This window comes from Eretmochelys imbricata, chromosome 10, assembly GCF_965152235.1.
Source record: "Eretmochelys imbricata isolate rEreImb1 chromosome 10, rEreImb1.hap1, whole genome shotgun sequence".
In the NCBI taxonomy this organism is placed as follows: Eukaryota; Metazoa; Chordata; order Testudines; family Cheloniidae; genus Eretmochelys; species Eretmochelys imbricata.
In genome coordinates, this window is record NC_135581.1 from 42,859,503 (window position 1) to 42,884,131 (window position 24,629).

Here is a 24,629-nt window from a genome sequence, read left to right on the forward strand (position 1 = left end):
GCTGGAGTTGGGCTCAGAGGTTATACAGCAAAATACACCACCACAACACAAACTAGCAAAGCACTCTTTCACTCCAGAAAACACAAAGATTTGTGTTTTCAGAAGAAACATTTTGTTCTGGCAACATTGACTAGAAATCAAAAAGGTGGCAGCAAAATAGTTTTCCATAGAAAACCCAAGATTCAAACCACAACCCCAAAAGACAAGACAAAAAAAATCAGTGTCCAGAAGATGAAAACAAGACAGGCTAGCACATACACATATACTGATGCCCTGTATCAGTCAAGAGCAATTTAGTCACTGCAGGATTAATGCAGAGTTTATTTCTGGCCACCCAAGACTCAACATGTTAGACACAAAAAAAGATGAACAAGCAAGGATAACATGCAGAAGGCACCCAATTTAAGTATCTGTAAGATAACAGGAATGTGTTTGTGCTTGCTTCTCTTAGGGAAGAGGTCAGCAAACTTTTTGGCCTGAGGGCCACATAGGGGAATAGAAATTGTATGGTGGGCTATGAATGCTCATGAAATTGGGGGGGGGCCTTTGGTTGTGGGTGCAGGCTCTGGGGTGGGGCTGAGGAGTTTGGGGTGTAGGAGGGTGCTCTGGGCTGGGACCGAGGGTTTGGAGACTGGGGGGGAGGAGAAATCAGGGCTGGGGCAGAGGGTTGGGGCGTGGGGAGAGGCTCAGGGGTGCAGGTTCTGAATGGTGCTTTCCTCAAGCGGCTCCCAGAAACAGCGGCATGTCCCTTCTCCGGCTCCTACCTGGAGGCGTGGCTAGGCAGCTCTGCACACTGCCCCATCCGCAGGCACCCCCCTACTGCTCCCACTGGAGTGCTTAGGAGCCAGAGTGGGGCCATGGCACGGCTTCCAGGAGCCACACGGTGCGGCCCCCGACCCAGCGCCCTGGCCAGAGCAGGGCCGCGTGGTGCAGCCCCTGACCCAGCTCTCCAGCCAGAGCGGGGCAAGCCGCAGACCCTACTCCCCAGCAGGAGCTCACGGGCTGGCTTAAAATGGCGATAGTTTGCCCACCCCATTTTAGGGGCATTTGGAATCCTTGCAGAAATACAAAATTCCCAGAGCATATACACATGAAACTGGAAGGGAATTGGGGATGGAAAAGTCAAGCGACAAATGCCCCCTCAAAAAAAGCAGGTATACTTCTCATGGGTATTTACTTTCCCCTTTAGCTTCTGAAAATTAGCAGTGCTAAAACAATAGCTAGTGTGCACTGCTATGTAAAAAGGAAAAATTTCCTCTACCTCACATAATAGATTTTCCATATACGAAAATCTCCACTTTATCTCCACTTCTTATGGGTTTCAAGTGAAAAGTGTCTGTCTACCAAAAAGGTGGCTACTTACCTTTCCATCAGCTTCTCTTTATCCCAGTTGAAATGGCTAAGTAGTATTCTGGTGATAGTTGCCGGATTCTAAAGAAAGAGAAAACAAAATAATGTACAACAAACAGTAAACTCTTATCTCAGTCCATTTGTGATCAGGGACCTGAATAAGGCTCTTGACAAGCAAACATGGAGGCCAAGGATACTAAATGTTTATTGACAAGTTGTACCGTCCACATTATCTCCACACTGGATGAACTATTAGTCCAAGTAGACAAGCACATTTGAAAAATTAAATAGGCTTAACATTTGTTTGAATAAAAGCATTTTTCATAAGTGCTACCCTAAGAAATTCATTTAAGCAAAATGGAAAAAAGCTGTTGTAGACTCAATGCTCCGTATAAGTCACCACAGCAGTTAACTTCATGTCTACTGCGTATCACTAAAGAGACAAGGCAAGTTAGGTAGTATCTTTTATTGGATCAACTTCTGTTGGTGAAAGACAAGCTTACAAGCTACACAGAGCTCTTTTTCAGGTCTGGGAAAGGTACTCAAGAGTCACAGCTAAATACAAGGTGGAACAAGGTGTTTAGCCTGAGGAGTTAACACATTCTAAGGAACCAATCAAGGTGAAGTGGCCTGTTAACACCCCTGCAAGTCACAGGACAAAAAAATGGGGATAGTGGGTTATAGACTGTTGTAATAAGCCATACATCCAGTGTTGTTAAGACCATGATCTTTAGTATCTAGCAAAGTTTGAATTAAAGCTCCCAAGCTTGTCTTTTGAAGGCGGTGTGCAGGTTTCCTTTGACAATGAGGACTGAGAAGTTAGAGGTGGAGTGTGTAAAAAGTGTTCACCCACAGATGAGACAGTGTTTTTGTCTTTTAGCATTTTCCTGAGAGTGTTCATTTGAGAGCATAATGATTGTTTGATTTCACCCACATAGTTATGGAGCATTTAGTGCACTGTATGAGGTACACAACATGTTGTAATAGGCATGGGTAGGACCCAGGGATCTTAAAGTATGTTGTGGCAGGTATTGTTCATCACAGCAGTGGAGATATGTCTGCAGGCTTTGCATGTATTATGGCAGGGTCTGGTATCACTTTGAGTTGGTAGGTCCTGATTTATGTGGAGCTTATTTCTGATGAACTTGGCAAGGTTGGAAGATAGTTTGAAGGCCAGAAGAGGGGTTTGGGAGCCATTTCTTTAAGGATGTGGTCCCCATCACGTATGATTTGTAATTTAATGATATCCTACAGACCAGGATCCACCATCCACCAGGCATCTGAAAGCATACCTTGGCTGTTACCGAAAGGACAAGACTCATCTTGTTACACTTCCCTTCTCACATGATCAACTCAGAGGGGGGAGGGATAGCTCAGTGGTTTGAGCATTGGCCTGCTAAACCCAGGGTTGTGAGCTCAATCCTTGAGGGGGCCATTTAGGGATCAGGGGCAAAAATAGGAGGTTGGACTAAATGACCTCCTGAGGTCCCTTCCAACCCTGACATTCTATGATTCTATGACCCTAGGTATATAAACTCACAACAACCCAATCATGTTTCTTCAGGAAGCTCTGGACAACACAGTTATATTAACATCCCACAGATGTTTTCCGTTTAGTGCAAGCAAAATCAAAGTGGGTTAAGATCCATTACTCAGTGGATGGGAATGACAGGAAAAGCCACTGAAGTGGTGCAAGTATTGAACAGATTGTAGATAATCACATAATTATGTCTAATATAACCATAAACATTTCCTGTAGTAACTAAACTGAATACTAAAATAGAGACTGTTACAGCGTAAGTGCTTGCCCTCAGAGCATCTGTGTCAACACTGGCATTGTGCTGCATACCAGAGTCAACATGGCCTTTGTAAAGGGAAATCATGTCTCACCAATCTATTAGAATTCTTTGAGGTCTGTGAATAAATATAATCCAGTGGATATAATGTATCTGGACTTTCAGAAAACCTTGGACAAAGTCCTTTACCAAAGGCTCTTAAGCAAAGTAAGGAGTCATCAGATGAGAGGCAAGGTCCTCTCAGACCAGTAACTGGTTAAAAGCTAAGAAAGAAAAGGGTAAGAATAAATGGTCAGTTTTCACAGTACAGAAATAGCAGGGTCCCCCAAGGATCTGTGCTGGGACCAGTGCTGTTTAACATATTCATAAATGATCTGGAAGAGGGGGTAAACAGTGAGCTGCCAACTTTGGCACATGACAGAATTACAAAGCATACTGCGAAGAGTTACAAAGGGATCTTCACAAAACTGGGTGACTAGGCAACAAATGGCAGATGAAATTCAATGTTGATAAATGCAAAGTAATACACATTGGAAAACAATTGCAAATATACATACAAAATGATGGGGTCTAAATTAGCTAGTACGTGTCAATATCTTGAAAAAAAATCATGTTTTCAGAGAACTATCCATCCACTCAATGTGCAGCAGCAGTCAAAAAGCCAACAGAACGTTAGGAACCATTAGGAAAGGGATAGATAAGACGACAGTAAATATCATAATGCCACTATATAGATCAAAGTATGGGAATACCACGGATTACTGCATGAAGTTTTAGTTGCCCCATCTCAAAAAAAGATACTAGAATTGGAAAAGGTGCAGAGAAGGGCAACAAAAATGATGAGGGGTACAGAACATCTTCCATACGAGAGATTTAAAAGCCTGTGACTGTTCAGCTTGGAAAAGAGATGACTAAGAGGGATATGATAGTCTACAAAACCATGACTGGTGTGGAGAAAGCGACTAAGGAAGTGTTATTTACCCCTTCACATAACACAAGAACCAGGGGTCACCCAACACAAGGAAGTATTTCTTCACACAATACAGTCAACCTGTCGAACTAGTTGCCAGGGGAAGTTGTGAAGGCCAAAAGTATAACTGCATTCAAAACACAATATGATACGTTCATGGAGGATAGATCCACAAACAGCTATTAGTGAAGATGGTCAGGGATGCAACCCCATGCTCTCCATGTCCCTAAACCCTGGACTGCCAGAAACCAGGACTGGATGATGGGATGGATCACTCAATAAATTGCTCTGGTCTGTTCATTCCCTCTGAAGCATCTAGCACTGGCCATTGTCAGAAGACAAGATACTGGGCTAGAGGGACCACTGATCTGACCCAGTATGGCCGTTCTTATGTTCTCCCAGCAGCCCAGTGTGGAGCAGTTAATGTGTCCCTGCCTTAGTTTCCCCTTGTGGGCTATCAGTAAATTCAGTGAGATTTGTATACAGCTAGCGGTGCCCCTTCAGCGGTGCAGTTTATTTAATCAAAGGCCAAACAGACATGCAATCAAGCCTTCACTCCCTGCATGCTAGCTTGGGGGGGGGGGGGGGGCGGGGGGCTGGAAAGTTACTATCAGTCAGTCTTCTCCACATGAGTCCTCTAGCCAGGCTCTTCACCACTAATGCCCTAAACCTGGGACCCTCTTCTGGAGTAAAGTCTCCTGCCGTAACCTTGGGAAGAGTTCCTTTTGTGGACTCAGGATCCTTGCAGAGGTCAAGCTGATGCAGCTCTTCTCTGGAGCAGCATGTAGTTTCCCAGCGATCTCGGCCTCTTGCTACTGTCTGGCAAGATCCTGTTATTGGGACTAGGCTTTCCTAAGGCTTTGTCGCTTGTAGCCCTTTTGGAACCTGCTAACTGCAGGAGTACCCTTCCTAGGTTCCCTTTTTCTGATGAGCTCTCTAAGAGATCCCCTGAAAAGTTCCTTTTCCCAGGGCTTCCCCTCTGCATTGTGGAGATTTCTGACAACCCTTGTAAGCCTTTATTAGGCCCAGGTGTTCCTTAATGAGTTAAATGTTATCCAGTCACCTGGGTGGGTCTGGATTGGCTCATTCCCCTTAACAGAGCCCATGACAGAAAGACTGGTCCCTAATTCCCTTGAAAGGGCCACACCCTGGGACAGTGCCCTTTTGGGATTTGAGCTGATTTTACCACCAGACTACCTAGGTCACAAGTTACAGTTTCAACACTTACAATCACAAAAACTTGTACTTTAGGAAAAACTCCCTTTCTATTTCAATAAGGCAGTATTTGTTTCAGTGTCTCAGGCAAGTCCTGCCAAGCATATAGGACAAATGCCATATATGGGTTTCTCCAGCTAATCATCCCAGCACCATCACACATTAAAACAAAACACACTGATTTAAACAAAGAGAGTTAGCTTTGCCTTGCACTAGAATTCTAAGCAAACCTCCAACAAGCAAATATGTAGCTTTTTACAAATGTAATCTACGATATTTCTTGTTGCAGTGAATTTGCCAGAAGGATGCACAAGGAAGCAATGTTTTCCTAAAGTATTTTTTCCCTACTAAGGTGTTAAGTTGGTCTTAATTACCTTGAAGTGCTGCCCTCCCTCTGTTGCAGCAGCCCACCAGGCCCTTGAACCACTAAATTCACTCTTCTGCAAGTTCCCATTAAGCACTTCAGAGATCAATTGGGCACAGCAGCAGTGGACTGGTAGGCCCTTTTTGTAATAAACTGTGTAGCACAGGAGGGAAAGCAGGAAGGACAGGGTGGATACAGAAACATCAGACATCTTAAGACCAGTGATTATGCTATTTTGAAGATCAGCAACAATTTTTAGTCAAATGGTTTGGAAACAGATTGCACTTCGGTGAATATTTTGTTTGACTTGACATTTTACAGTATTTTGATAGACTGACAGACGAATTAGTTTCATTTCTGTATTCTGCTGTTTTCCCAGTGAAGAGATACTGCAGCTTTCTACATCAAATTCTCTGAGTCAGGGTCCCCAAGACATCTTCAGCAATGTAACCATAAAGAGAAACTAAAGGAAACTATTTTCCTCTCTTCCTTCGATGGTGGAAGACTTCAATGTCACAAAAGGGTATGCTACACCAGAATTATACCTGTGACACTGATGTCACATTATAGGTCCAGTAATTTGCAATGTGTTTGTGGTCAGGAAAGTGGCTCACTTCTAGAAGCCTGCTGGGGTTCAGTTTCCCTTAGCTACTTCGCTACCAAATTAATTAAAACTACCAAATTAATTAAAAGTGTAAGTCAAAGATTTGATAACATAGTTCCTATTTTTAAGAAAGGTAAAAAAAGCGATCCGGGTAACTACAGGCCTGTTAGTTTGACATCTGTAGTATGCAAGGTCTTGGAAAAAATTCTGAAGGAGAAAGTAGTTAAGGACATTGAAGTCAATGGTAATTGGGACAAAATACAACATGGCTTTACAAAAGGTAGATCGTGTCAAACCAACCTGACCTCCTCCTTTGAGGATGTAACATTTTTTAGACAAAGGAAAAGCAGTGGATCTAATTTACCTAGATTTCAGTAAGGCATTTGATACGGTTCCACATGGAGAATTATTAGCTAAACTGGAAAAGATGGGGGTCAATATGAAAGCTGAAAGGTGGATAAGGAACTAGTTAAAGGGGAGACTACAATGGGTCACACTGAAAGGTGAACTGTCAGACTGGAAGGAGGTTACTAGAGGAGCTCCTCAGGGATCGGTTTTGGGACCAGTCTTATTTAATCTTTATTATTGACCTTGGCACAAAAAGCGGGAATGTGCTAATAAAGTTTGCAGATGACACAAAGCTGGAAGGTATTGCCAATACTGAGAAGGACCGGGATATCATACAGGAAGATCCTGATGACCTTGTAAACTGGAGTAATAGTAACAGAATGAAATCTAATAGTGAAAAGTGCAAGATCATGCATTTAGGGATTAACAACAACAATTCCTGTTATAAACTGGGGATGCATTACTTGGAAGTAACAGAGGAGGAGATGGACCTCAGAGTATTGGTTGATCACAGGATGACTATGAGCCGCCAATGTGATATGGCCGTGAAAAAAGCTAATGCGGTCTTGGGATGCATCAGGCGAGGTATTTCCAGTAGAGATAAGCTGGTGTTAATACCATTATACAAGACACCAGTGAGACCACACTATTCCAGATGAGTGCAGTTCTGGTCTCCCATGTTTAAGAAGGATGAATTCAAACTGTAACACGTATAGAGAAGGGCTACGAGAGTGATCTGAGGAATGGAAAACCTGTCTTATGAAAGGAGACTCAATAAGCTTGGCTTGTTTAGCCTAACCAAAAGAAGGATGAGAGGAGATATGATTGCTATCTATAAATATATCAGAGGGATAAATACCATGGAGGGAGAAGTAGTATTTAAGTTCAGTACCAATGTGGACACAAGAACAAATGGATATAAACTGGCCATCAGGAAGTTTAGACTTGAAATTAGATGAAGGTTTCTAACCATCAGAGGAATGAAGTTCTGGAACAGCCTTCCAAGGGAAGCAGTGGGGTCAAAAGACATATCTGGCTTTAAGACAAAGCTTGATAAGTTTATGGAAGAGATGATATGATGGGATAGCCTAATTTGGGCAATTAATTGATCTTCGACTACTGGCAGTAGATATGCCCAATGGCCTGTGATGGGATGTTAGATGGGGTGGGATCTGAGTTACTACAGAGAATTCTTTCCTGGTTGTCTGGCTGGTGAGTCTTGCCCACATGCTTAGGGTTTAGCTGATCGCCATATTTGGGGTCAGGAAGGAATTTTCCCCCAGAGCAGATTGGCAGAGGCCCTGGGGGTTTTTTGCCTTCCTCTGCAGCATGGGGCACGGGTCACTTGCTGGAGGATTCTCTGCACCTTGAAGTCTTTAAAACACGATTTAAGGACTTCAGTAGCTCAGACATAAGTTAGGTGTTTGTTACTGGAGTTGGTGGGTGAGATTCCGTGTCCTGCATTGTGCAGGAGGTCAGACTAGACGATCATAATGGTCCCTTCTGACCTTAAAGTCTATAATTCTTTGATTTACTGGCAGCACATCAAGCTCCTACCACATCCAAAAAAGTGGGTTATCTGTTTTCCACAAAGATTCAAGATTTAAAACTTAGCTGGTTGTTTTGTTGATACAGAAGGCAGGACATAACATCTTTGCCCCTTTGTCCCTACTGTACTAGCAGAAGTAAAATCTTTGTCCATGAATTAAGCAATACAGCACCCTGGAAATCAGGGACTAGAAAAGTTTAAAAAGCCTAATTTGGTAAAAATCAACATGTGATTTTAGCCACAATTAACTACAGATGTGAAAATCTTTGGCATTAAGGATTGTGCTTTTAAAAGGTAACTACTAGCAGCCCAATATGAAGTGACAAAAAAAAAAAAGATTGTGCAATTGATGTCAGACTACATTTTTGAAGGAAGTTAATTTAATTGTGAAACCCTACTGCACAATGCTTTAACACTGCTACTACTGTATGAAACATTTGCTACAGGCAGGCTGTGATGATGCAAAGATAGGATTTAGTCTGAAGCAGCAGCAGGAAGAACTGGGTTATAAGGACATCTCCTGTTTATAAAAACACATTTTAATAACCAAATAAAGCAGCCAGAAACAGATGACAACCAAGGGAGAAATTAACTTGTGTTCCAATATTAGATTTTCATTCAAACAATGTTTGAGAGGACAGCCAAAATAGATTATCACACAAGACTAATCACCTGTTAATTGTACATGCTTAAACCTAGAAAGAAGGTTGCCTACTGCTCACTAGAAGCTAGTCAAAAAGCTACTGATATCTTGATAGTAAGGGAAACCTAAGAAAGAGGAAAGCAGCCATTTTGTTGAAACAAATTCTAGCAACACTTTAAAAAGACAAGCTCTGACAACTCTAGTAAAATATACATACAGTAAATCTGCCTGTGGAGGAAGGGAAGAAAATCCAAACTGCTTCACAGAATTTGATGAACTGTCACTTGTCTGAAGACTCAATCTGTTCTAAATGAGTATCTCTAACCTTCCTATCTCTGGAGTTTAGTTACAGCAGAAGTAGAGAGCAAACATGAAAAGAATGCAGGAAAGAAGTGGATGAGGATCCTATAAACTTCAGAATGCAAGTTTGGTAGAGTTTTGGAGAGAGTACTTCTACTGGGAAGTGATACTGATTGAAGTTCAAACTCCTTAATTTTGGGGGTTGATTGTATTTTTCACTAAGCTACAAATCCAATTAGTGTTAGATTCATTTCTTTTGGCTACCAAATAAAACCTTTCTGTATATTGTTGGCCAAACCCCATATGGGGGGCACGAAAGAGGAAAATCTCTCTCCCTCAAAGAGAAAAGTTAAAACCCTGGATGTATATTAAAATACATGAATTGCGAACTAGTTTAGGAGAGATTATGAGAACATTTAAAACAGGGATTTTGAAAACCGCATTTGAGTGACATTTTGCAGTATTTGGTTGGTCACTGCATTCAATTTCAAGACAAGTTTTCTAGGCAGTTTAACTCTTTTAGCTGATGATAGACAAAAACGCATTTGAAGAAATCAGCTTCTCACCATGCAATAGGGAGAACCTGCTGTTCCAATCTGAGTGTTCAGTACACATAAATAGCCTTTTAATAATAACTCAGCTCCTGCTTAGCTCCCCAGCAAAAATCCTCCACCCTCTCAAGACAGGGTATTGATAAGTTCCTCATCTTGGATATTGCCATTATACAGCAGTTATTTAAAATATGGCAGCTTTTGCATTTCTACAATTTGCACCAAAGGTTTAAATTGACAGCAGGGAATAGAACCTACATGCCACTGTTAAGCCTTATTTGGACTCTACATGGTCAAACCTTTCTAATACAACTTCTGATTGAACATGCAATCTATGCCTTTTGTCATACTTCTGCATATACATGAGTCAACCATGCAGAGACCGTCAAAAATGCTGACTCTTCCTGAACCTTTCTACAACTCTTCAAATGGCTCAAGTATTTGAATGACAGGCTCAGATACATTCCACTGGCATACATACTAAGAAAGGTTTCAGAGTAACAGCCGTGTTAGTCTGTATCCACAAAAAGAAAAGGAGGACTTGTGGCACCTTAGAGACTAAAATTTGAGCATAACCTTCCGTGAGCTACAGCTCACTTCATCGGATGAGAGGTGGTATTTCAATTCCTTGGCAAGTGGCAGCCAGCTGGTTTCAAAGTAGGTGTTTGAGCATACAGAATGCGAAGTTCTACTTAGCAACACCTTGTATAAGCTGGTGTAAGGCAGGCCTCTGTAAGATGAGCAGTTTAAAAACTGGAAGTTAAGCGCTTGAAAAAGCCCAGACATGCCAAACCTGTGAAAAAGAACGCAGAAATTGGGCTTGTTTTTGGCTTAATTGGCTTGTGAGTTGCTTGTTGGCTATTTTTTGGCTTGTAGCTCGTTGCAGCTTGTTGCTGTTTTTTTTTTTAATCAGCTCCTGGCAAGCAGGGGCAAGGGGGGAGAGAGAGTCAGGGGTGCATAGTGTACCCACCACAGTCCCAGACTGCACGCTGGGGGGGGATCGAGTCAGAGTGTTGGGGTTCTTAGGGATTGGCTTGTTTTGAAATGGGATTAGCTTGATTTTTGGTTTATTGTGAAAGTCGGGGTGCTTATTTATCACGTGAAAGTTGGCAACTGTGCCAACCACACGTACAACCACCACAGACATCTTCCTCTAATAAAGCAGCATCAGGGTAGTGCTGCAGTCATCCCATGCAGCAAATATTTAATCAGTCAAAACTTTTAACAGGTTTGCCAATATAAGCATGCCAAGCATTTTTAAGCACGTGTAGAACAGTACTGGGTGGCTCATCCTAAAATCCCCTCTGCCAAGTCACTGATCTGTCTTATAAAACTAGTGTACAGGTCAGGTCCCTGTTGTGCAGTGTTGCTCTAGGTCCACATATTGATCTGAAATGTTATACCTTGGATATTATAGCAACATTACCACTAAAAGGTAAACTCATATGTATAAAAAACTATAAAGCTTTATCAAACTCTCGATTCCCTTAGCAATATAATAAAGCCTGTCCCCTTCCCAGCCACTTGTGCACATTCACAGTCCAGTTTGAGGGTAGCTATCAAGCTTCTTGACCTCCAGCTACTCATTTCCAGGACCATTTCTTGGTTGTACACTCTTCCATAGCTCTCTGGAATGGTCTAAATTAATGGGGTGGGGGAGTTAAACATGGGAGTCAGGACTGACTGATACAAGTCTTCACGAACAAGGTCAGCTCCCACACTACTGCACTGGGCAGCATAGCACGGGGAGGAGGTGATCAGCCCTCTGTGGAGAAAGAAGTGGTTCGGGACTATTTAGAAAAGCTGGACGAGCACAAGTCCATGGGGCCGGATGCGCTGCATCTGAGAGTGCTAAAGGAGTTGGCGGATGTGATTGCAGAGCCATTGGCCATTATCTTTGAAAACTCATGGCGATCCGGGGAAGTCCCGGATGACTGGAAAAAGGCTAATGTAGTGCACATCTTTAAAAAAAGGATGATCCTGGGAACTACAGGCCAGTCAGCCACACCTCAGTCCCTAGAAAAATCATGGAGCAGGTCCTCAAGGAATCAATTCTGAAGCACTTAGAGGAGAGGAAAGTGATCAGAAACAGTCAGCATGGATTCACCAAGGGAAAGTCATGCCTGACTAATCTAATTGCCTTCTATGACGAGGTAACTGGCTCTGTGGATGAGGGGAAAGTGGTGGACGTGTTGTTCCTTGACTTTAGAAAAGCTTTTGACACGGTCTCCCACAGCATTCTTGCCAGTAAGTTAAAGTAGTATGGGCTGGATGAATGGACTATAAGGTAGATAGAAAGTTGGCTAGATTGTCGGGCTCAACGGGTAGTGATCAATGGCTCCATGTCTAGTTGGCAGCCGGTATCAAGTGGAGTGCCCCAAGGGTTGGTCCTCGGGCCGGTTTTGTTCAATATCTTCTTAAATGATCTGGAGGATGGTGTGGATTGCACCCTCAGCAAGTTTGCAGATGACACTAAACTGGGAGGAGAGGTAGATACACTGGAGGATAGGGATAGGATACAGAGGGACCTAGACAAATTAGAGGATTGAGCCAAACAAAATCTGATGAGGTTCAACAAGGACAAGCGCAGAATCAGAGTAACAGCCGTGTTAGTCTGTATTCGCAAAAAGAAAAGGAGTACTTGTTCGTCTCTAAGGTGCCACAAGTACTCCTTTTCTAAGTGCAGAGTCATACACTTAGGACGGAAGAATCCCATGTACCGCTATAGACTAGGGACCAAATGGCTCAGCAGCAGTTTGGCAGAAAAGGACCTAGGGGTTACAGTGGACAGAAGCTGGATATGAGTCAACAGTGTGCCCTTGTTGCCAAGAAGGCCAATGGCATTTTGGGATGTATATGTAGCGGCATTGCCAGCAGACCCAGGGACATGATAGTTCGCCTCTATTCGACATTGGTGAGGCCTCATCTGGAGTAGTGTGTCCAGTTTTGGGCCCCACACTACAAGAAGGATGTGGAAAAATTGGAAAGAGTCCAGCGGAGGGCAACAAAAATTATTAGGGGACTGGAACACATGACTTATGAGGAGAGGCTGAGGGAACTAGGATTGTTTAGTCTGCGGAAGAGAAGAATGAGGGGGGATCTGATAGCTGCTTTCAACTACCTGAAAGGGGGTTCCAAAGAGGATGGATCTAGACTGTTCTCAGTGGTAGCTGATGACAGAACAAGGAGTAATGGTCTCAAATTACAGTGGGGGAGGTTTAGATTGGATATTAGGAAAAACTTTTTCACTAGGAGGGTGGTGAACCACTGGAATGTGTTACCTACAGAGGTGGTGGAATCTCCTTCCTTTGATATTTTTAAGGTCAGGCTTGACAAAGCCCTGGCTGGGATGATTTAGTTGGGGATTGGTCCTGCTTTGAGCAGGGGGTTGGATTAGATGACCTTCTGAGGTCCCTTCCAACCTGATATTCTATGATTCTATGAAATATCCAATATAAAAGTGCACCAATGCCAACAAGAGCGGCTCAGAAAAACATCCCAATAAATCTTCAATTTCCTACCTAGGCAAGTAGAGGGCTTTAAATCTCCCTATTGATGGCAATGGCTCAAGTCCCATACTGCCACACACACACACACACACACACACACACACAAAAGGCAACTGATAGGAGGCATTGAACATTGTATACCTGTTTCTACTGTTTGGTTAGTAACTGACTTGAAACCTACACTATCAACTACTAACAATAACCTAGTCATCTGTGCTATTTTAGCCTTCCCCTATTCTAACCACCCCCATCACTGAATTAGAGCTTAAATATTACATGCACTTGTTGTTCGGTATGTTCACACCTTCTTTTAGCCTGAATCATACTAACACAACATCACCAGAACAAGGCTCAATTTGTTTTACACTTCTACAGTGTGACCTCTGATTGTGAAAGAGGCGATTTACTCTTACAGGGGATTTCTACAGAAAACACAGCGACAGGAATCTCTCAGCTTACCTAACAAAGATCTTATGCCTTACAGGTGAGTAATTCCTGGACTCATGGCTTTGAAATGTTCAAACTGTCCAACAAACTCAGACTGAGTTATCCAGGAGGCTTCTGCAATAATCACCAGTCATTTAGCTTACGCCAGCATCACTTATGTCGGTCAGGGGGGTGAATAAAGCACCCCCAATCAATGTAAGTTACACCGGAGTAAGTGTTCGTGTGCACAGCACTATGTTGGTGGGACAGCTTCTCCTGCTAACACAGCTTCTGCCGCTTGCGGAGGTGGTTTTTTTATGCAGATGGGAGAACTCTCTCTCTCATCGGCATACAGGTCATCACCACACATGCAGCAGTGGTACTGTACATATAGATGTGGCCTTTGTACCATCCTAATCTTCATTTTCCCTTCCCTCCTATCCTTTTGTCAACTCTTCATCATCCCCTTCACAAGAGGCTCTCCCACCTCCTGCAAATCCACCCTCACCCCTATATTCTCCTTTTTTGCCATCCTCCCCTCCCCCACACACACACACTTTGGTGTCATTTCTCTCAAGCCAGCATTCCCTCCGCCCCAGCCAACCCTTGCCAGCCACCAGTCCAGTCTATCTTGTCCCATAATCTGCAGCCTCACCTTCATTCTCAAATACCTTCTTCATCTAAAAAACCCAATACCATTCACATCTTATTTTTGCTCCCCCACCATCTCCTTGCCCTCGCTGAAGCCAGGATTTCCCCATCTCACGTTCCCTCTGCAGCTGTACTCTTCGTGGCTTCTCCTCACCCACAACCCACTGTGAATTACCCCCAGATATAGAAGGCATGAGTCTCTCCCACTCCTGTCATCTCTTCCCTATTCCAAGCAACACTGCATCAAACGTCCCTCCCTCATAGCTGTCAACTACCCTCTCTGCCCCAACACTTGGCTCTGCCCTACAGTCAGTCTGCCACCTTAATCCACATGGGCTCAGCTTCCAGTCTTATCCCTTAATTTCCCCACATTTTACCCTCATTTCCTTAATTGACTTTCAAACCCCATCAGCTCCCCCACTCACCAAAATAGTGAAGACAAGGCTGCGTGAGTGGCTAATCACTGCCCCTGCACCCTTCTACATGTCAGAGTTTCCTCTCACCAGCCACTAAGTTATCTCATTTAACATTTACTTGGCCCTTTTGTGACATCAAATCCACCAGTCTCACTTTTCTGCCACCTCGCTCGCCTCTGCAGACTTGTCAAGCCCTCCCACTCCTCTCCCCTCCACCTGACTCTTTACCCTTCTTTCAGCACAAAGCCCACCCTACTAAAATAAATCCCAACCCTGGCTCAGTTCCAAATTCCAACAGCTCAACTACTGTTGCATGACTCAGTCTTCAGTGATCACATGGACTTCCTCCACCACAAATTTGTTCTCTTCTGTAGTTCTGCCTTTTTAGGGTCAAACAACATGATTTCACCACCCTCAAAGACCCTCCACTGGGTTTCCATGATATTCTCTTCTGCTTCTACTTCTCAAGGCTCAGTTATTCAGTGTCCGCTGGCTGGTCCTCTTCATCTCTCCTATTGCTCACTGTGCAACACAGATCTGTACTCATAGCCACCACCTCCTCCTTAGTCTACACCATCTCTGGGTGGTTTCAGCTGCTCACAGGTTTTCAACTATTATTGCCGTACTGATTACCTGTAAAGGTCTCTGCACTCCCGACTCCTCTTTACCCATTCTGCCTCTGTGCTAAATGAAAGGGGCGGGCGGGCGGGGGGGGGGGGGGGGGAGAGAGAGAGAGAGAGAGAGAGAAGAGCTCCCTTTTAAGGGCACCCAGCCAGCCAGCCGCCATAAAATCCCTCTTAGTAGCTGCTCTGTAATTGTTCTACCTGTAAAGGGTTAAAATAAATGAATGGGCACCTGGAGAAAAGAGCCAATGGGAATGCTAGAATTTTTTAAAATTGAAATAAGACTCCCCATTTGTCTGTCTGTTGCTCTCAGGGAGAGACAGACAGGGCTGCAATTATGCTGTAAGAAGCTTGGGGCCAGGTATGAAAAATCATCGGTATTATCCCTAGAAACTACTCATCTGAAACCCCAGATATGTAAGTAGACCAAGAAATGTCTAGGAAGACATGATCATGTTTATCTCTTTTATGGCTTGTGAACTCCTCTGTGCTAACCCCAAATGCTTTTGTTTTGCTTGTAACCTTTAAACTGGGCCTCAAGAACATTACTGTTGATGCTTAATCCTTGTAAAGGGGCTGTTTTTGTTTTTACATCTAGCAATAGCCTGAGTTTCCAGATGTATTTTCTTTTTGTTTTTAATAAAATTTACCTTTTTTAAGAACAGGATAGGATTTTTGTGTCTTAAGAGGTTTGTGCACATGTTGTTTAATTAGCTCTTGGCAACAGCTGATTTCCTTTGTTTTTCTTCTCAGCTCTTCCCCAGAGGGGGGTGTAAGTGCTTGAGGGTATCCCACAGAAAGGAATTCCCAAGTGTGCCTTCCTGGTCTCTCAAAGGGGTTTTGCACTTGGGTGGTAGCAGCATCTACCAATCCAAGGTCAGAGAAAAGCTGTAACCTTGGAAGTTTAATACAAGCCTGGAGTAGCCAGTATTAATTTTTAGAGTCCTTGCGGGCCCCCATCTTCTGCACTCGAAGTGCCAGAGTGGGGAATCAGCCTTGCCAGCCTCTCTGACACCCTTTCCAAAATGTCTCGCTGCCAGTTTAACATGCTGTGACCCCAATTTTCTGCCACTGAACACCATCAGTCACTCAGGCTTGTGACCTGCGGAAAACTCCTCCCTCTCTAGCACAATCCCTCAAGCCATGACCAAATTCTTCCTCACTAAGATGCAGCCTTTCTATCCCTAAAACTGAAGCTTGTTCACATCCTATTTCCCATCTGGATTCTTCTAAGCTCTGCCTTACTGGCCTTCAACTGCAATTTTACCTTCTCCAGTCCACATAAAATGCAATAATTACGAGCAAACACCTTGCCTCTCTTTTTGACCATGTCACCCCTTTTGAATCCCTCCATTGGTTCCTTCTCTTTATTCCCCAGTTCAAGTTTGAACTTAACACTTGCAAAGCCCTGCTGAACTCCGGGCTTTTCTACACAGCAAGTTGCTCTGCAGCAAAACAAGGTGTGACACTACCTCCCAGTAATGTCCCTACACTTAATAGCAAGCCAAGCCACACTTAGGGACTTTCTGTGCACCACAGCAGTGTCCACGCAGGAAGTTACTGTACAGCAAGCTGGGACAGTGTAGATAAGCCTTCTAACCTGCCCTACTTACCCTCCTGTTCTAGTTTTCAACCCTGCTAATGAGGTCAGTTTCATCTGCCTGCTTTGTCACTTTCAAAACATTTCCAAGCATTCTGGCATGCCACTCCTAAGCTTGGAATTGGCCTTCCAGAGCTCATCAGCTCATCATCGCTGTCCTCACCCAAGTTCCTCCTAAAGGCACAGACTGCTGCGGTGCCTACGGAAAAAAGGCTGGCTGGTAATGGCGCATCAGAGCAGGGATTTGGAATTCAGTTCAATATTTCTACAAATGATATATAGTGTTATGGCACAAAAAGATAGCCAACCACCAATGCAGCCTAATAATGGACAGAAAGAGACTAATCAACTGCTTCATATTTTGTTGTTTGAGCTCTGGAAAGCTTCTAGGTTAACCATTAATAGGCACAACGAGGTTACTTTGCTTCATCAAGCTCCTGAAAAGACTGAATACACAAATGACAATGCCAGTATGAATTCTCAAGTTAGGAATGTTAACTTCAGCCTCTGCACTAGTAACATTTCTCAACTAGAGATCAGCTTGATTTGTCAAGCTTCAAGCATTCTCGAAAATCATTTGCTGTTTCAGATGATTGCATAAGCTATGCTATTGCATCATGACAATTAAAATCTGTATATGGATTGCAGGCAAGCAAGGCATTAAAAAAGGTCAGATTTTGACATCTGTTTTTATAAGATAAGGATCAATGGTCTCAGAATAGGAACAGATTTTCAACAAACATTTACAGATCTGCATTCAGGAATATTTTGACTATTAGCATTTCATTGTGGTACATATCTTAGTATATAAAGCTAAGCCTTTAAAAAACACCAGAAGAAAGTCCCACAAATTTAGAGGCATTTTCAAATTCATCGTGACCAATGCCACTGGACACCTTTCAAGAAATAGAAAACAAAGCATCACTGAACCTCGGTTCCTTGGCAAACAGTTCTTCAGTTTAACCCAGGAGTTCTCAAACTGGGGGTCGTGACCCCTCAAGGGGTCACAAGATCGTTATATGCGGGTCATGAGCAGTCAGCTCCATGGGGACAGCCCCAAGTCCCCATTAAACTACCCCTCCCATTTTTAATTTATAAGGGGGGGGTGTGTCACACTCCGAGGCTTGCTGTACGAATGGGGTCACCAATACAAAGTTTGAAAGCCACTGGTTTAACCCTTTCCAGATTTCTGAAATGGTTAGTACCTGTTGTAGTGTTACCCACAGGGCTGTAAGACAGTACGACAGACTGCCATTAAAGCAGAATATAACCCAGCAGCATCTTAGTATATCCATTACAGGAAAGAACAAACAATTTTTACCCTAGGGTTGTAAGACTCCATACAAGGGTTAATGCACCACAATGAGCCACTTAGATAAGATGCCTCTGAAAGCTCTATACTATATCCCACTTTGGGACCCCAGAGAGTTTTGCAATCCTGAAGTGCAGGAGGCCCTTAGTTTCGTCCAGGTATAATTTTAGTTTCTAGCGAATGCTATTGTTGCCCCTTAGACCCAAGCATTTAACCAGTATTTGGAGCTTTTCAGGTTTGTTTCTGTTAGGATGGAAAATCAATAAGTAAGCGATAAAGAATGTGTGTACACCAAGTCTTGTTTCCCTGCATGCAGTAGAAAGAGCAGGCAGTTTCCTTGCTCAGAAATCCCCAAGGATGTTGCCAACTTCAGTGAGCTCTGTTCTCAAGAAGCTCTGCTTCCTCTCACTTTAAAACATTCACCTGCTTCTCCAGGCTCTCTTCTGGCTTTCTCCTTCTAACACATGCAGCCTGGAAAGCCAATATCAAAACCCATGTTTACAATCAGGGAACTCCCCTCAGCCCACAGAACTTGCTCTGACCAGCCGTGTGTGGGGCAGTCCCAGATACAAAAAGGTAGTTAACTGCTCCTTCCAGTGAGCCTGGAAGAATGCTTGACACACCCATTGACCCCCAGGGAATCTTTTCATAGATGTCCACGTTTCTATGGCTGGTCCATAGCTGAGCTTGACAGCTTCTTCTCCCCAGGAGATCCAATACCTCCTGTCTACTCCAGGCAAGCATGCATCCAGTACATGGAGCCAGTGTGGCCAGTTGGGCAGCCGCACACAAAAAGGAAGATCTTCTAGGTGTGCTCAGCAAGCTGGGCAATCAGGAAAGGACATTTCAAAAATATGTAGGGTATTTTTAAGAGGGGGTGGCTTCCCGTCTTCCTGGCCCCTGGACACTGTAGTTCACAATTGCTACCAAAGCAGTCACAATTGCAGGGAATAGGGCAATGCGAACAACTGCTGGAGGACTGTTGGGTCAACACAGGTCACACAGGGTCTACCCTCACACAGCATGGACATCAGTAGGTTGATCATGTCTTTACGTCATTCAGGGAAGTGGTTTTACTTCGCCGCTGAAACCGGGTGCTTACATTTGCACTCAAATTTGTTTCTGGCCGACATATGCACAAACAGGTCAATGCAAGGACCTCTGTCAGCCTAACTTTTTAGTTTAGACCAGGCCTAGGTCTGTGATTATCTTTGAATCAAAGAGGCATCAGATGGCGACCATTAATAGCTTTCAACATAACACTTACTTTGGTCTGTTAATGGTCTTTTAGAACAATTTCCTCTTGTTGGAAGACCAGGAATGATGATTGGCAGCCCTTTCAATTTCCACATTTTGTCAAGCCAGTATAATAGCCATAGCTATTAAAGCACAGAGTCAGATGAAAAACATATTCCACTGGCTCAGAGATTCACAAGGACAACGGAAACTAGATTTGCCTTAAAAAGGAATGACACAGCTAAGGAACTTTGTCACGTGTAACAATGCCTCTTATACAAAGAGCTATGGGTATGTCTACGCTTAACACGCTACAGTGGCACCGGTGCACCACTGCAGCACTTCAGCATAGACACTCTACAGCAACAAAAGGGGTTCTCTTGTCACTGTAGTTAATCCATCGCCTGAGAGGTGGTAGGTAAGTCAATTGAAGAATTATTCCATTGACCTAGCACTGTCTACACCAGGGGTTAGGTTGCGAGGTGAAAATCCACACCCCTGAGAGATATAGCTATGTCAATGTAAGTTCTCATTGTAGAGCAGCTGGTGCAGCACAGACCTACACCCTGGAAAATAGTGAGCTTGTTCCTTGTGTGGGATTTCTAGGATGGTAGGGGAGGCCTTGGTTGTCTGATTGTCTTAGCTTTGCACCAGCAGATCTCATTTTTTCCATGTAAGGTAATGTGTACATTAAATTTATTTATATAAAAAGGTGCCAATTCTTAGTTGTACTATAGTTTTGCCTAGTGCACCCAGTTAAGACGGGAGCTGAATACTGCTAAATACTGTACACACATTGAGGCAGGTCCTGCCCCAAAGAGCTTATATTCTAAATAGTGAGAGGAAAGTATCATTCTCTTCCCCATCTGTAAAATGGGGACAAACTGAATAAGTTATGGTCCGTGGTTGCACAGGTAGTCTGTTACAGCTGAGAACTGAACCCAGACACCAAATCCTAGTCCAGTGTCTTAATCACAAATGTCAAGCCACACATCACTTATAATGCAGTATTATCACTGCACATTAATGGAAAGGACAGTGGTCATCAGTGAGTTAATGGAGTGAGATAGCCAGTATGGCATCATCGTGGGGAATAGCACTCTTGTTGTGTTTTAATGGAATACTTTGAACTTTTGGGCTCCATCTACAAGGGGAAGCAGACCACATCCTAAAGTAATTCTTGAATGGTTGACTGTAAAAGTTCACATAACTCAGCTAGAACAGCTAGGTAGGGCACAGCTCTAACCAAAAGGTTCTTCAAAATTGCTTTCCAAAACCCATTTAAAAGCAGTTCCCACCCCACTGCTACCAGCCAGCCCAGGCTGTTGGAAGTGAAAACTGTAAAAGTCAGTTGAGTTTCCCAGCATAAGTGGGCTCTGAATCCTCTTCATTAATTAAGCCTCAAGCCCCTATGAGGTGAGGATGGACAACCTTCATCAATTGCAAGTTACTGGGATTTTGTCCAAAAATACCATTAATTTGCTCCCAAAAAAGTGTAACACTTGAGTCACAGTGAGTTAGCAGCAGAGCCAGGATTCAAACCCATCCGTCCTGACTCCCATGCCTCTGTACTAGCCACAGGACAACCTGCTTCTCTATTCCTGTTTTTCTTGTTCTGAAGACAATCTGCGGTGTGACCTGGAATTCCAGTGGGGAGGGGAGACTGTCTATTTGGATATAGGATCAGCTGGGAGCCTCATGTTCCACAGGAGATGATGCAACAATGCATTAATGTCAACAGCTCTCAGCCAGTTGCTGCTAGCAGTCCCATCACATTCTGGCTCCAGAAAGCAGCATCCTGGGGGAGTCAGTGTTAAACATCATTCAAGAATTGAGAAGGAGGATGGAGCCATGTGGGATCACACAGTGAAAAGTGACATGGGGAATAAAGTCTGCCTGTATTTGCTTGGAGACTTTATTTTTGTTTATGTTCCCCAGCCCTTGGCATCTGCTCTTTCACCTCTGATACAGACAGCACTGAAGACTCCCACTTCTGTGAGACAACCTGGATCCCAGGGGAGAAGGTGCATGGGGGATCAGGTTCCAAACAGTGCCCCTGCGTATCCATAATCAGGGATATGATGCAGATTAACATCAGGACACAGCACTAGGGCCTAGGGATATGGGACATGCAGCAGCTCAATGCACCAATAGACTTTCAAGAAATCCACTCAGCACTGGAATGCATTCCCTTTTACTAGCCAACCCATCCACAAGTTTGGAGGCACAGCCACACTGTCCCATCACAATCTGAGATGAGATGCCCCATCACAATCTGGTCAACTCTGGGGCCACTAGGACAGATATATCCCCTCTTGTCCTTTATCACAGTTAACTTGTGTAGCAGAGAAACTGGAGACAGGGCATCTGTTAAGTCAGATATCCATCAGGTTGACAGTGAATGAACACACATTCACAAGTGCTGCCCTTGTGTTCAGGTACTAAATGCAATATATTGGGGAGATTGTTTTCAGCAAGTGTCCTGTTGATTATCTTGCAACTGGAAAGCCTCTGGATATACTGCCCACCTATCTCAGGCTATGTCTACACTCTGCTGTTTTTAGCAACACAACTGTGCCGCTACAGCTATGCCGCTAAAAGGCGCATAGTGTAGCTGCTGTTTGTCATCAGGAGAGAGCTCTCGTGCCGACAAAAAACTTCTACCCCCAACAAGTGGCAGTAACTTTTACAGATGAAAAGCGCCCGAATGAACAGTGCTTTGTTGGCAAGAGTGCTCTCCTGCCGACAAAGCACTGTTCACACAGGCGCTTTTTGTCTGTAAAACTTTGGTCGTTCGTCGGGCTGTGTTTTTAACACCCCTGAACGACAAAAGTTTTGCTGACAAAGTTCCAATGTAGACATAGCCTCAGAACTGCGGATCTCGCAGTTTCATTCACATAAGGGGTAACGTTTCTCTACTAGACTACTCCTTTTTTTGAAGGAGAAAAAAAGGGGAAAAAATGGCAGAGGACTAAATCTGATAATAGCTTGTGAAGCTATTTTACCTACTATTGTTTGCAGCTAACACCAAGATTCCTATAAAAGAAAGATTAGGAAAAGATTTTTTTTCCCTGTTTACTTTGTGCATTTGACAGTTTGCGCATTCAATTTCACTACTTCCCCATATAGTCCGTATTATCCTGATTGTGAGAGTTTCACACAAAAGGCAAGGCCTTTAAAAATTGCAAACTACTGAAACTACTGAGTTGGAAGGGGAAATCTTCTAAACTCGTGTTTCAAATTGACAGTGTCGCATAATGGTTCATTACAATGCTCCTCTGGATCATTACTTACTTGTTTGCTAGCACTATATAGTACCATGTTCTAACTTAAACTACATGGCCTAGTGTCAGAGCTATAATTTGAATTTGTAAAGAACTCCAACTGCTTGCATTTTCATCTGGCTGAGACACCAGTATTTTTCAGCTGGAACCACTTACTCTGAGGTCTCTAGTCTATGTGGCACCCACCCATATGAGCTTGGAAATGGGTTGGTTGCCTAATTCAGGCCTAGCTACATTTCAAGAGACTGGCATTGTCTGCCCATGTCTGATGGCAATGCTGCTGTCTCTGCCAGTCGAGGTTTCCAAGAATTTTTGGAAGAGAAAAAGGAGCAGGACGCATGTTGTCCTGCCCACTGAACTACTTCGATTACTTCCACTCAGCAATAGTGGGAAAGTTTCCATGGATTTTTTGTACTCTGAGGATAGTAAAGGAAAAGTGCTGCTATCACCAACATACTTTGAATGGGATTCAAGATGCCATATTCCAGACTGCATAGTCTACCTGCTCCCTGGACAGTGTCTGGTCAAATCAGTCACTAGGCACTGAATGAATATCAGGCCCTCCTTTCATAGAGTTGCTATTACCACCACCTCCATTTTACTAGATACTATGGATGTGGCTAGCCTGAATGAAAAGCCCATTACTGGAGAGGGACAAACCACGGAGCACTCGGATATCCAAGGAAGACCACCACAAAACAATGCAGCATCTTGGCATATCCAACTTGTTTTAATAACTTCTGTTATGACTAAGGCTAAGATTTTGTTTCAGATATTTTTAGTAGAAGTCATGGGCAGCTCACGGGCAAGAACCAAAAATTCACAGAAGCCCGTGACCTGTTCCTGACTTTTACTAAAAATATCCCCGACAAAATAGAGAGGGAGGAGGATCCAGCAGCTGGGAGCTCCAGGGTGCTCCGTCACCCCCATCTCCACGGCAGCTGGGAGCTCCGGGAGAGGCCTGTGGCAGCTGGGTAACTGCACGTTCCCCCACACCACCTGCGGTGACAAAGAGGTCCAGGGTTCCCCCGCAGAGGCTGGGACCTGCGGTCCCCCTGCTGCCCAGCGGCTAGAAGCTCTAGGGGACCCCCACCGCCCGTCACAGCTGGGAGCTCTGGGGTCTCCCAGCTGCCCAACAGCTGGAAGCTGCAGGGGTGGGGGAGTAGAATGGTAGAGAGAAGGCTGCTGCAACACACCCACATTCATTCCAAGGTCAGTCTTTCTAGGACATGGGGTAAGCAGGACAAGATTTGCTTCAACCTTATTATGCACAAAGGAAGCAACATGCACATTTACAGGAAGATGGATTGTTGGCATCAGAAGGTTCCACGGCAAAAACCAAAGAAAGGCAGCAGCAGAATGTGAGAAAGTGCATTAACAGAAATCTAGAGACCTAGGGAGAAAATGAAGCAAGAATCAAATAGTGAGCTATTTACATAGCCAGTTTCCAGAATGAGACTCCAGGGCTAGTTATAACAACACAGTAAGGAGTTTTCAGATCACACTCCCAGCCAAGGGCAAAATGTCTTATGTTTCTAATAGCCCTCAAGATCTATACCACGGTACACAGAGCACCTCTGACAGGACAGTCTTGGCTATGAACCTCATTTAACTGAGCTGTTAACAGAAAAGCTTATCCCAAACTGAGCTGCATCCTCTATTGTGCACCATCAACTTCCTGTGCCCAAGTTGACAGAAATATATAAGAACCCAAGAGTACACACACAGAATTTTTACAATTCAGCATTAATTTCAGTTATCAGCAATACAGGTAAGGAAATTTATTTACTATATTATTAAGTTAGATCCTTCAAAGCTAAACAAGCTCAGATGTAAATAAGAAAAAACCTATGTATATTTGTTACAGAAAAATAACTTTCAA

General features: G+C 43.7%; 1 protein-coding gene across 2 annotated transcripts in view; it reads right to left on the reverse strand.

Moving 5' to 3' along the window:
- ARIH1 (ariadne RBR E3 ubiquitin protein ligase 1) overlaps positions 1-24,629 on the reverse strand; it is a 113,981-nt gene that overhangs the window by 72,217 nt on the left and 17,135 nt on the right. For both annotated transcript variants that reach the window (XM_077828644.1, XM_077828646.1), the window contains exon 2: positions 1,364-1,431. In XM_077828644.1, coding sequence (XP_077684770.1) covers positions 1,364-1,431 — 68 coding nt within the window. The remainder of the gene's footprint in view (positions 1-1,363; positions 1,432-24,629) is intronic.